The sequence below is a fragment of the Thalassophryne amazonica genome, chromosome 5, assembly GCF_902500255.1.
Source record: "Thalassophryne amazonica chromosome 5, fThaAma1.1, whole genome shotgun sequence".
NCBI lineage: Eukaryota > Metazoa > Chordata > Actinopteri > Batrachoidiformes > Batrachoididae > Thalassophryne > Thalassophryne amazonica.
The window spans coordinates 119119709-119133606 of record NC_047107.1 but is presented as its reverse complement, the minus strand read 5'-3'; the positions used below and the strand labels follow the sequence as shown (position 1 = coordinate 119133606).

The window sequence follows — 13898 nt, the reverse complement described above, 5'->3', positions numbered from 1 at the left end:
TCTACAATGTTTACTGCATCTTTATGCCGCGCAAAAGCGCCACTACATACATCTGATTGACAGATTTACAATTTATTTGAGCAGGAGAGATTTTAAACAGCTGAAAGTAAAGAATAGAAATGATGCAAGACAAAGTAAAAGCAAGAACAGTTAAGGTATGCCAAACAAGGATGAAATAATAGATTTGCGATGCAATATCTATGCAGATATGTGGACTAAAAACACACAAAATGCTTTCATTCTACAACATACAGTACAGTACACTACTTGAATTTGTTCACTTGTTAAATGTCTAAATGGAATTAAAAACATATTTAATGTATTTTGATATTCTTATTTATAGATGCAAGAGTTTTAAAAGACCTCACAGGGAGCCATGTGTCATTCAAAGTTTACAGGTTTCCTGCCAACATTTATACTGAACGATATCCACAAAAACACCAACGTCAACACGTCAGTCATTTTTCAAAGTCAACTCATGAAAACATTCTTTGTGCTCACATAATTCCAGGAAGTTTCAGTATTATAGTTTCAATATTAAGAAAATCAGTAAACATCAAGAGCTTTTTATTTTTAAATCAGTAATTGTGTCTGCAAGTTCAAAAGAATAATACTATAATTGATAATTGAGTAAAGTGATGCTTTTGTGGAATGCTTCTGATGTTTTTGTTTTTAAAGTTACTTTAACAATTTTGCAAATCTATTTTACATTTAACTGATGTTCAATGATAAAAACGTTTGAATACAAGCAAGTTTAATTTATGTTACAGATGCAAAATTAAGAATAAATTTAAATATGTTAAAATGGACAAAATATCACAAATTATCAATGTTCTAAACCCTGCAGAAAAATTTATATATTTTCTGGAGTAAAAGCCACTTAAAAAACCAGTTTGGAAAGCAATAAGACTTACACTCAGGTGTGAGTTATACACTGGAGGAATCACACATTTGTTATTACCCAAAAATAACAAATACACGGACCACTTATGTTGGAGTTTCCGAGGAATCAAACCACTTTAAAAAAAAAACAAAACAAACTGATAATAAAAGAATAAATGGCAATAACAAAAGTGCATGACAACAATGCACAAAAATGTCAAATTAAAGAGCTGATAATACAGAAAAAATGTGAGTCTTAGTCTCCAGAAAATATAGTAAACTGAAAAATAACACATACATACGGGCAGGACATTAATTGTTACATACACCAAACCAAGTGGCAAGTTTGGATCATGGTGTATTTTTTTTCATGATACTGTGATATTTGTTTGTTTGTTTTTTCCAGTGTTATAACAAAAAATAAGTAATTACTAAGCATTCCTCCATCACTCTTTTCATGGTGCCGCATAAAATGTGCACATTTCATAAATATTTCAAGTAAACTGCTGTTTTAAGTTTAATTTCTGACACTCTGCTGATCATAAATAAACAATTTGATTAACAACTGAATCATTATCAAATTTAATCACAATTAAAGAACAGTTCAATTCTGTAAAATATGGACAATATGACCCTCTGTGATATATAAAAATGCACATAATTAATGTACTCCTACAAAAAAAATAAATAAATCATTGAGTACTTACTGTCCAACTTCATAGAGTTTTGGTGCAGGACACAGCACATAATCGTTTCGTATTGTAGTTGGCTTGTGATCTGCAAATGAATAAATAAATAAATACTTAACTTTAACCCAAATGTATACATTAACGAAAAAAAAATTGTCATTGCTGCTATTTTTTTATTTTTCATTATTGTAAACAATATCAAGAGTGACTCAAATCTTCTACAAACCCAAATCAGCAGATGCAGCTTTGGATGCAAAAACTATCAACAGAGTTCAATATTTTTCCCTTTTTCACCACTGACACAGAAAACAAATTTGAATACAATTCATCATTATTTTTTGGTCAAAAATATACTGTTATACTATTGTAAGTTTGTGCACCACTGAACAAAAATGCTGTATTTTTGTTATGACATCGCCTCAAAATTTATAACAACTAAAATACCCCCCCCCCCCAAAAAAAAAAAAAAAAAAAAAAATGTAAAACCGTACCAGTTAATAGCAAAATTAAATCAAATCACAATCATGCTATAAATAAAATAAAGCTGCTGTGTTATATCTAAAATAAATGTTCTGGTCTTTTGTTAAAAAAATATCATGACTTGATTTACTTTATGTCCTCTCCAAAGCAAGAGGCCAGACTAAGAATGGTTCACAAGACACCATGACAGAATGAGGCAGAGGAAATGTGACCCGGCCTGGAGGAAGCCTGGGCCCCCTGTCTGGAGCCAGGCTTGGATGTAGGGCTCATCAGGGAGCGTCTGGTGGCTGGACTTGTGACCGAGCCCAGTCGGGCACAGCCCGAAAAGGCAACGTGGACCTTCCATCTCCACCCTGTGGGCTCACTACCCGCAGGGGGAACCGCTGGTGTCGGTTGCACTTTCCTTTGGGTGTCAGTGAAAGTGAGGGCCTCGGCGGACCAGACCCGTGCAGCAGGGGCTAGCTCTGGGGGTGTGGAACGTCACCTCGCTGAGGGGGAAGGAGTCGGAGCTTGTGTGGGAGATGGAGCAATACTAGTTAGATCTGGTGGGCCTCGCCTCCACACACAGTCTCAGCTCTGGCACCACTCTCCTTGATAGGGGTTGGACCTTACTCATCTCTGGAGTTGCCCAGGATGTGAGGCGCCAGGCGTGTGTGGGGATACTCACAAGTCCCCAGCTGAGCGCCGTTTCGTTGGAGTTTACCCCGGTAGATGAGAGGGTGGCCTCCCTGCGCCTTCGGGTGGTGGGGGGGAAACTCTGACTGTTGTTTGTGCGTATGCACCAAACAGTAGTTTGAAGTATTCGGCCTTGTTGGAGTCCCTGAATGGATTCTTGCAAGCGGTGATGATGCAAATGCATAATCAAAGGAACAATCTCAGTGTCATCACACTGATGAATAAAATGACTTTTGGCAAAAAAGAGATTTGGAACTTTTTTGTTTCAAAAGTCACATATGAGCATTTCTCTTTTCCTCTCTTGATATGTCTAATCCCGACAAAAACAAAAAACAAAACAAAACAAAAAAAACATTGCACTGTTTGAAATAATCTAGATTAGCAGAAATGTGAGCATCCTTGTATTAATTGACTGATTATGCTTACTGACTCGGGAGGTCTTTCAGTTTGTCTTTGGACGGCAATCCTAGGTAACAAGAGAACTTAGTGAAGGTTAGCTCCAGGCCCAGCTCACACCTGGGGCCGAGTTTGAACTGGAACAAGTTCTCTTGTATCCAAATCCTGGTGCTTGACCGTCTCAGATTCCCGGCGCAATTCCTACAGTATATCTTTGACAAAGCCCAGGATGGCTGGACATGTCATTCTGCTCAGAGAAGAGTATCTGTTTATTTTTATTTTTTTATTTTAGTTGTCCATAATCAGGAGGTTGGACAGTCAGCATGTCATCGTGAAACAGGTCATACTGTTTGATGATACTGGCAAACAAGTATGGTACCTTTCTCTAGGTGTTGAACAATCACCACCCAATCAAAACACAAGTCTGGTCTGTTCCTTTAAACTGAGACCCAATCCAGGAGTTGAGTTAGATTGTTTTAAGTGCACATTTGAAAGTTTAAAAAACACTTTAAAAAACGATGAGATGAGGTTGCTGCCCAAGTTCTTAGCTTTATTTTTCAGATCTCAAACTGGCTCACTGATGGAAACGATGGTAGCATCTGTTCGACATATGTGACGCATGTTCCTTCGCTGTCATGAGGCCTGTCCATAATTATAAGGTGCCCCACTGTTAAAAAGGTCTGGACTGAACACATGCAGAAGCCAAAACGGGAATAAATAGCCCCAAGTGGGCGAAAGTGAGACAGTCTAAACTGAGAAAGGACTAACAGGAGGACATCTGCTAATGGCTGCGTCCTCGTTCAAATAAACTTCTTTTTTTATCAAAAGGGAAAAAAAATATGCTCTGGTATTTTAGTTGAAATTCTGAATGTCAAAAATAACTTAACAACAAGGGATGTGGTTGTCACTGGCAATCACCGATCCCACCGCCAAATGAATGCTTGAAAAGATTGGCTTCTGCTGCCAAATCCCATTTGCTTCCTAAAAGCGGATTTCTCAACAGAACAGACTGCGAGCTCAAATCGCGGAGCACAGTGACCTACATATCCTCTTCTCTGGTGGATTTACACCAGAGATAAGGCGCCGCTGTGAGATAATGCACACATCCGGGCCGCGGTTTGTTTGGCCATTTCCTTCCCCTGATCAACCGCGATTCCCAAATAAGATGGATGTGGAAGTGTACAGATGTAAGTTCTGTAAAATGGATGTGATCCATTCAATTCATCATGGACACAATGACGACAAAAAGAAGAAGTATAAATAAGGAAGACAGGTGGATAAGCTAGGAAGCTTTCACACAGGCTTGTTGAACCAATAAACTGCAAAACTCATCAGTGAGATTTGCATATCATGTTTCAATGAGTTGTCATCGAATGTTTGTCATCGAATGTCACCGTATTAGCCAAAAAGCTAAAGCGAAGTCTTGTTCTAACTTCCTGAGGCCCTAATTCAAATAAACGTTTTTGCCCACGACACCACTACAACTACCAAATCACGGTGGTTCCTGGAGATGGTTTTGGTGATGTCTTGGACAATCTTGAAAAGATGGTACAAGATACCTCCACATGTTTAAACGGTTTAAAACTGTGGTGGCACTTATTGTCATGCTACAGTCTTACCACCATCATAAAGGCAATCCTGGGTATTCTTTGATTTTCGTGAAAAGGGCTGTACCACCATACAGTCCTGATAGCATTGTTGTGCTCAATTTAGTGTTTGAATCATCTTCAGTCATAGTAGCATCGTTGTGGTGTCAACAGAAGTCTTGTTGTTCAACAACATGTGGTCAAAATTCACTATAGTGTGGTGTAACGGTGGATAGTTGTGCTTAAAATCATGGCTGGGGGAGCGGGACTCATAACAACTGTAATAAATGTGCCACATATAAATGTGTCAAGTACTATCCCAAGCAAAGAAACTAATGATTTGAAGTTTATCTTTTCTCCAAGTATGAATTTAGCTGTCCATATTTGTCTCTTTTCCACGCTTTCCCAATGCTATTGTGCACATACTAGGGAGAGGGGGCAAAAATAATAATAATAAAAAAAAAAAATCAGGATTTCTGAACTCTGACAAGAAAAAAAAATGAAATCAAGCATCAGGAAAACCTGAATTTCCTACTCGGTAACTCAGGAAATATTTATCAACCCTGACTTCCATATTTGACATTCCATATTTGACCCAGACAATTTCAAGAAAATGTATGTACTGTTATACTGTGTGTTATTCAGTATGTGTAATGTAAAATGACCTGAAGATGAGGAGTAAGACTTTTCAAAGAAAATCTCCAAGTCTAAGTAACATCATAAATCCCACTGCTCACAATGGAGGCTCTCATGATAATGTTACCCATTAGCATCACAATAAAAAAAGTTCTTACATTTTTTTATGAAGATTTCATTTGTCCAAACTGAATCAAATCAAACAGCATCCAGTATGTTGTCATCTCACATTTATTTGTCCATCTTGCTTATTTTTGGAATTTCACAATCCTTATGGCACACACTACAAGCTGAGGGGTTCCTGCATAAATCTACTGTTCACTTCTTCATGTTGCAATTTGTCACCAAAATCTGTGTGCATTAAAACATCCAATATGATGTCCATCCATCCATCTTACTTATTTTTGGAACATAAAAGGTCCTTTTGTTAAGTAACAGCACAGGTTATGCTGTGCACATGTGCTACACTGAGCTCCTGTCCCCCTGTGAAACCCATTAAAAAGTGTTAAAAAGTGAGTACAGAAAAAAGTGGACTTATACTCATATGCAACTTACACTCAGGAAAATATGGTACCTGAATGCAGCACAAGCCATTTCCCCAGATGTAAGTTACAGGATTTAATTAATGCAAAAAAGATATTCATTCTAAATCTGACTTTATACCTGATGAATGCTGGGCATCCGAACTTGGAAAACAGTGACAACATAATTATTCTCTGTGATTAGATTACCCTGGTCAACAAGATTTTTCTTGCATGGAGTTTTGCAATGAATTTTGGGTAATTTGGGGGCGCTGAATCCAAATCTGGGGTTAGTTTTTGCCAGTCACATCACATTTTTGAGATATGAAAACATATTTCTCATAACAAGCATTGAAGCAAAAGCTGCAGTCTCGCACACCTCTTTGGTGCCATAAATGATAATGCGGCTCTTGTTCACTTTTCGCAAACCTGGTTTAAAACTATGCTTTTGAAGCTGCTTTTGTGCAGGATTAGTGGCGTCAAACTCATGAGTGAATGAGCAACTTTTGTGTAACCCATCAATACGGAACATGCAGATTCCAAAAAAACTTGATGTGATAGAGGAAATCTGAGCGCAGATTCGGATTCAGCACAAAATTACCCTAAATCAGTTTTAAAAGTCCATGCAAGAAAATATTTTGTTGTTGTTGTTGACCAGTGTTATGTTTTAGCCATACTGCACACAAGGTGGTGGAAAATAAAGATTTTTAGACACAAAAACATCTGGATTATTTTAAACTCTGGTGTGATCATCTTGATAACTGAGTGTTGTCTCTCACTGAATGTTTGCTCTCCGATGATGAAGGTGCAAACAACACCTTCATTAGTGCGACCGGGGGTGAAGCCGTTTCCTCTGAGGACAATGTCAAAGGATTCTGGAATGTCAAAAAATAAAAATTAAAAACAGCAGATCGTCAGACTGAGAGAACAGTAAAAAGCTGTTTCAATTCTTTTGCATGAAGCATTAAGTATAAAAATAAGGATTCCCACAGCAGCAGGTAGTGACGTGAACTCACCGTTCACACAAACACTGGAGGGCTCTACGTTCCAAATCTCTGTGCATGATCGTTTTAATATCTGCAGGATGAAGGTAACAACAACAAAAATACATTATTACAGAAGGCCAAGAATAAATACATCAAGGCACAGCCGTTATCAGCTCTGTCAAGTTTGGAAAACAGATTAGGGTGCAACACCTGAGAAATGTCTGGCGCCTGATCAGGGCCTGGCGGCTAGAAGAGGGAGCTGAATATCAGAATGGGAGAGAGGAACGGCAGCTGTGTCAGCCTTTATGGGAAAATTATGCAGGACGATTACATTCCACAGATCTATTAAAAACCTGCGGGATCTTACATTATCATATAAAGAGGCCCCGTGTAAGCCCACTGTCACGGAGCTGCACTATCCTCTACGATTCAATAAATCAACAGAGGACAAACTATGCAAATCCCAGTACACAAGCGGTAAAAAGAAGCATATTAGCCACAATCTGCGACACCTGAACCTTTCATACAACATTGGCTGAAACTTCAATCTGAAGGATCATGTTTACAGCAGCTTTATTAAATATGATGGTTTGTGACGTGGAAGTGTTAAAGTGTGTGAGAATTGTGGATGACAGGTAGGAAGACCACCACACATTTCACAGCTTACTGATTTGGTCATGTCCTGTGTGTGTGTGTGGTGGTGGGCAGAAAAATGAAAAACACTTGACAAATTTTCCATTTCTCAGACATTTTATTTTTCACGTTTCTAGTTAAAAGGTAGGTACAGAAACTACTGGGTGATGCTTGGGAGACTAAGACCAGAGGATCCTCGGTTTAAAACTCAGCCAAACCAGAAAATCACAGTTGTATGTAGTGGGCGCCTTGCATGGCAGCACCTTGACATCGGTGTGTGAGCAGGGTTGAGTATCAAGAACCAGTTCTTTTCGGGTATCGTTAAGAAATTATTAGATCCACTGATATCAATAGTCTTTTCGCTTAAGGATTCCCTTTATCAGTCCGCCAGAGCAGCCGTTGTTTTTGAGGGTGTTTGTCGGGAAAATGATCATTTCTCTACGTTGATTGAAGACCCTGCAGCTACTCTGTAATCAACCACTTCTGCAGCACGACTCCACTTTGAAGCATGAACCAATGAAGCAATGCTTCGATCTGCTGGCTCGTTGGTTCTTTGTTTTATTTCGCTTTATCTTAATTTTCCCCGCTAAAACCCCAAAGATCATATGTCTGTGAGTAATGTGTACTTTTTTATGTTAAACCGACCTGTTATGGTCTTCTGAAACAGATGATAGATGTATTTTATAACTTAACAATGGGACCGATGTTAATGCGTTAGCATGTCTATGGCATTTTCAATGTTAAAGTTAGCATTAGCTGTTCGCATCTCTGCAAGTTTGTGCGCATTTGTTTTCTGTATAATAATTAATGGCTCAGCATTTGTTGTCGTTAAAGAGTCAACTGTATTCAAAACTGTAATTTTTTAATTTATATATTAATAATAATAATAACAGCAACAACAACAGCAATAATAGTAATAATAACTCTTCAGAAGTGGAAAGTCCGCTTCTTAACCCCTCTCAAAGCCATTAAAATATGTCAATTGTGATTCACTTTTGTGTGGATTAAAGTGACGAACTGGGACTCTTGTCTTGTTGCAGTCAAGAAACGAGAATCATCCTCCGTTCCATTGGCACAGCTCCAAACGCTGCGCTGAGACAGAGTCCGGTCGGAATTAATAACTTCAAAACAAATTGCCGCTTTAAATAAAATGACACCTCTTTCCAAATGCTGTAATACAGACAATGAACTACAATCAGCTAAAAAGGTTTTTTTTTTTCCTCCCAAAATGAGACATCCTGCATTCTTTATGAATTACATCCTGATGTGCAGCACAGCTAGCTGCAAGAGCTCAGCTCAGAGGTATGGAAAGACATTCATGCCAATAATGTCTTAAAGGAAATGCTTTTGACAATAACTACAGATTTTGTTTATTTCTCTTTATGTTCAGAGATCAAGGATCCACCATGTAGAGTTTATTGTCCAGAGTTTAAGGATCCACTGACCAATTTCATATTTATTTACTTTCTTACTTTACTTATTTATTTACTCAATAAAATGTTGTTGACATAGAAAGCCTGCAAAGCCTACATTTAGTACACAGAAAATTCACAAGAGGTATCGATAAGGGAATCGATAAGGAATCGGCTCAATAAGCGGAATCGATAATGGTATCGATATCAATAAAATCTTATCAATACCCATCCCTATGTGTGAGTGTGCGTGTGTGTGTAAATGGGTGAATGCGAGGCATCATTGTAAAGCGCTTTGAGCTTCTGATGCAGATGGTCCATTTACCAAGCAATACCAGATCATTCAGGCACAAGCTTCTGAGACCAGGTGAAGACCAAAAATTGGTAGATATGCTAAAATACTAAGATCAATCAATCAATCAATTTCTTTATACAGCGCCAAATCACAACAAACAGTTGCCCCAAGGTGCTTTATATTGTAAGGCAAGGCCATACAATAATTATGTAAAACCCCAACGGTCAAAACGACCCCCTGTGAGCAAGCACTTGGCTACAGTGGGAAGGAAAAACTCCCTTTTAACAGGAAGAAACCTCCAGCAGAACCAGGCTCAGGGAGGGGCAGTCTTCTGCTGGGACTGGTTGGGGCTGAGGGAGAGAACCAGGAAAAAGACATGCTGTGGAGGGGAGCAGAGATCAATCACTAATGATTAAATGCAGAGTGGTGCATACAGAGCAAAAAGAGAAAGAAACAGTGCATCATGGGAACCCCCCAGCAGTCTACGTCTATAGCAGCATAACTAAGGGATGGTTCAGGGTCACCTGATCCAGCCCTAACTATAAGCTTTAGCAAAAAGGAAAGTTTTAAGCCTAATCTTAAAAGTAGAGAGGGTGTCTGTCTCCCTGATCTGAATTGGGAGCTGGTTCCACAGGAGAGGAGCCTGAAAGCTGAAGGCTCTGCCTCCCATTCTACTCTTACAAACCCTAGGAACTACAAGTAAGCCTGCAGTCTGAGAGCGAAGCGCTCTATTGGGGTGATATGGTACTACGAGGTCCCTAAGATAAGATGGGACCTGATTATTCAAAACCTTATAAGTAAGAAGAAGAATTTTAAATTCTATTCTAGAATTAACAGGAAGCCAATGAAGAGAGGCCAATATGGGTGAGATATGCTCTCTCCTTCTAGTCCCCGTCAGTACTCTAGCTGCAGCATTTTGAATTAACTGAAGGCTTTTTAGGGAACTTTTAGGACAACCTGATAATAATGAATTACAATAGTCCAGCCTAGAGGAAATAAATGCATGAATTAGTTTTTCAGCATCACTCTGAGACAAGACCTTTCTGATTTTAGAGATATTGCGTAAATGCAAAAAAGCAGTCCTACATATTGTTTAATATGCGCTTTGAATGACATATCCTGATCAAAAATGACTCCAAGATTTCTCACAGTATTACTAGAGGTCAGGGTAATGCCATCCAGAGTAAGGATCTGGTTAGACACCATGTTTCTAAGATTTGTGGGGCCAAGTACAATAACTTCAGTTTTATCTGAGTTTAAAAGCAGGAAATTAGAGGTCATCCATGTCTTTATGTCTGTAAGACAATCCTGCAGTTTAGCTAATTGGTGTGTCCCCTCTGGCTTCATGGATAGATAAAGCTGGGTATCATCTGCATAACAATGAAAATTTAAGCAATACCGTCTAATAATACTGCCTAAGGGAAGCATGTATAAAGTGAATAAAATTGGTCCTAGCACAGAACCTTGTGGAACTCCATAATTAACTTTAGTCTGTGAAGAAGATTCCCCATTTACATGAACAAATTGTAATCTATTAGACAAATATGATTCAAACCACCGCAGCGCAGTGCCTTTAATACCTATGGAATGCTCTAATCTCTGTAATAAAATTTTATGGTCAACAGTATCAAAAGCAGCACTGAGGTCTAACAGAACAAGCACAGAGATGAGTCCACTGTCCGAGACCATAAGAAGATCATTTGTAACCTTCACTAATGCTGTTTCTGTACTATGATGAATTCTAAAACCTGACTGAAACTCTTCAAATAGACCATTCCTCTGCAGATGATCAGTTAGCTGTTTTACAACTACCCTTTCAAGAATTTTTGAGAGAAAAGGAAGGTTGGAGATTGGCCTATAATTAGCTAAGATAGCTGGGTCAAGTGATGGCTTTTTAAGTAATGGTTTAATTACTGCCACCTTAAAAGCCTGTGGTACATAGCCAACTAACAAAGATAGATTGATCATATTTAAGATCGAAGCATTAAATAATGGTAGGGCTTCCTTGAGCAGCCTGGTAGGAATGGGGTCTAATAGACATGTTGATGGTTTGGATGAAGTAACTAATGAAAATAACTCAGACAGAACAATCGGAGAGAAAGAGTCTAACCAAATACCGGCATCACTGAAAGCAGCCAAAGATAACGATACGTCTTTGGATGGTTATGAGTAATTTTTTTTCTAATAGTTAAAATTTTGTTAGCAAAGAAAGTCATGAAGTCATTACTAGTTAAAGTTAATGGAATACTCAGCTCAATAGAGCTCTGACTCTTTGTCAGCCTGGCTACAGTGCTGAAAGAAACCTGGGGTTGTTCTTATTTTCTTCAATTAGTGATGAGTAGAAAGATGTCCTAGCTTTACGGAGGGCTTTTTTATAGAGCAACAGACTCTTTTTCCAGGCTAAGTGAAGATCTTCTAAATTAGTGAGACGCCATTTCCTCTCCAACTTATGGGTTATCTGCTTTAAGCTACGAGTTTGTGAGTTATACCACGGAGTCAGACACTTCTGATTTAAAGCTCTCTTTTTCAGAGGAGCTACAGCATCCAAAGTTGTCTTCAATGAGGATGTAAAACTATTGACGAGATACTCTATCTCCCTTACAGAGTTTAGGTAGCTACTCTGCACTGTGTTGGTATATGGCATTAGAGAACATAAAGAAGGAATCATATCCTTAAACCTAGTTACAGCGCTTTCTGAAAGACTTCTAGTGTAATGAAACTTATTCCCCACTGCTGGGTAGTCCATCAGAGTAAATGTAAATGTTATTAAGAAATGATCAGACAGAAGGGAGTTTTCAGGGAATACTGTTAAGTCTTCTATTTCCATACCATAAGTCAGAACAAGATCTAAGATATGATTAAAGTGGTGGGTGGACTCATTTACTTTTTGAGCAAAGCCAATAGAGTCTAATAATAGATTAAATGCAGTGTTGAGGCTGTCATTCTCAGCATCTGTGTGGATGTTAAAATCGCCCACTATAATTATCTTATCTGAGCTAAGCACTAAGTCAGACAAAAGGTCTGAAAATCCACAGAGAAACTCACAGTAACGACCAGGTGGACGATAGATAATAACAAATAAAACTGGTTTTTGGGACTTCCAATTTGTATGGACAAGACTAAGAGTCAAGCTTTCAAATGAATTAAAGCTCTGTCTGGGTTTTTGATTAATTAATAAGCTGGAATGGAAGATTGCTGCTAATCCTCCGCCCCGGCCCGTGCTACGAGCATTCTGACAGTTAGTGTGACTCGGGGGTGTTGACTCATTTAAACTAACATATTCATCCTGCTGTAACCAGGTTTCTGTTAGGCAGAATAATCAATATGTTGATCAATTATTATATCATTTACCAACAGGGACTTAGAAGAGAGAGACCTAATGTTTAATAGACCACATTTAACTGTTTTAGTCTGTGGTGCAGTTGAAGGTGCTATATTATTTTTTCTTTTTGAATTTTTATGCTTAAATAGATTTTTGCTGGTTATTGGTAGTCTGGGAGCAGGCACCGTCTCTACGGGGATGGGGTAATGAGGGGATGGCAGGGGGAGAGAAGCTGCAGAGAGGTGTGTAAGACTACAACTCTGCTTCCTGGTCCCGACCCTGGATAGTCACGGTTTGGAGGATTTAAGAAAATTGGCCAGATTTCTAGAAATGAGAGCTGCTCCATCCAAAGTGGGATGGATGCCGTCTCTCCTAACAAGACCAGGTTTTCCCCAGAAGCTTTGCCAATTATCTATGAAGCCCACCTCATTTTTTGGACACCACTCAGACAGCCAGCAATTCAAGGAGAACATGCGGCTAAACATGTCACTCCCGGTCCGATTGCGGAGGGGCCCAGAGAAAACTACAGAGTCCAACATTGTTTTTGCAAAGTTACACACCGATTTAATGTTAATTTTAGTGACCTCCGATTGGCGTAACCGGGTGTCATTACTGCCGACGTGAATTACAATCTTACCAAATTTACGCTTAGCCTTAGCCAGCAGTTTCAAATTTCCTTCAATGTCGCCTGCTCTGGCCCCGGAAGACAATTGATATACTCAAAGATATACTCAAATAAATCTTAGCAGGGTTTGCACATATTTATTTATTTATTTTGCACACCGATTTAATGCTAGCCGTCTTTTACTGGTTTCTCTTGATTCCTGTTTTTCATTGTTTAGTAATATTGTGAGTGTCCAGTTGTCTGTATCACGCTTTTGTTTGCATATGTTCTGTGTTAGTGTTTTCAGTGTTGTTATTGTTGTGCCTGACTAACATGGACGCCCCTTTCTGTTTGCTGCAGGACAAATCTACCTATCTCTGGCGTGACCAGAGATTGCAATTTTTGATTTTACCTTCAAATGCCTGCAGCTCAGTTCACAAAGACCCAGTGTACAAAAAAAAGGAAATTAAATAAAGAAAGAAATAATGTTACGGCCTGAATGGCTGCACAGCAGAAACACTCTTTGTTCGAGACCTCAATGTGATTTTTCTCATGCTGGTCACAAAGGCAGCATAGAGTCTGCAGCAAAAAAGTAGCTGCACAGATGATCTCAAATCCTCCAAATCAGTCCAACCTCCCCTGTTGGCCAAGTCATCAGGAATCCAGTATTACCAATCATTTAGGAATGCTCTTCAATTCATCTGGACGCTGGAGGCATCAGATTTAATTCTATCACTGTGCAGAACAATTTGCTCTTGTTGCTTGAAAATACAGAAGTAAG

General features: G+C 38.8%; 1 protein-coding gene across 3 annotated transcripts in view; it reads right to left on the bottom strand.

Annotated features, from left to right (window-relative positions):
* Nucleotides 1-13898, bottom strand: part of antxr2a (ANTXR cell adhesion molecule 2a) — a 154919-nt gene that overhangs the window by 104325 nt on the left and 36696 nt on the right. For all 3 annotated transcript variants that reach the window (XM_034171194.1, XM_034171193.1, XM_034171195.1), the window contains exons 8-10: nucleotides 6882-6942; nucleotides 6645-6740; nucleotides 1590-1659 (exon numbers count right to left, since the gene is read on the bottom strand). In XM_034171194.1, coding sequence (XP_034027085.1) covers nucleotides 1590-1659; nucleotides 6645-6740; nucleotides 6882-6942 — 227 coding nt within the window. The remainder of the gene's footprint in view (nucleotides 1-1589; nucleotides 1660-6644; nucleotides 6741-6881; nucleotides 6943-13898) is intronic.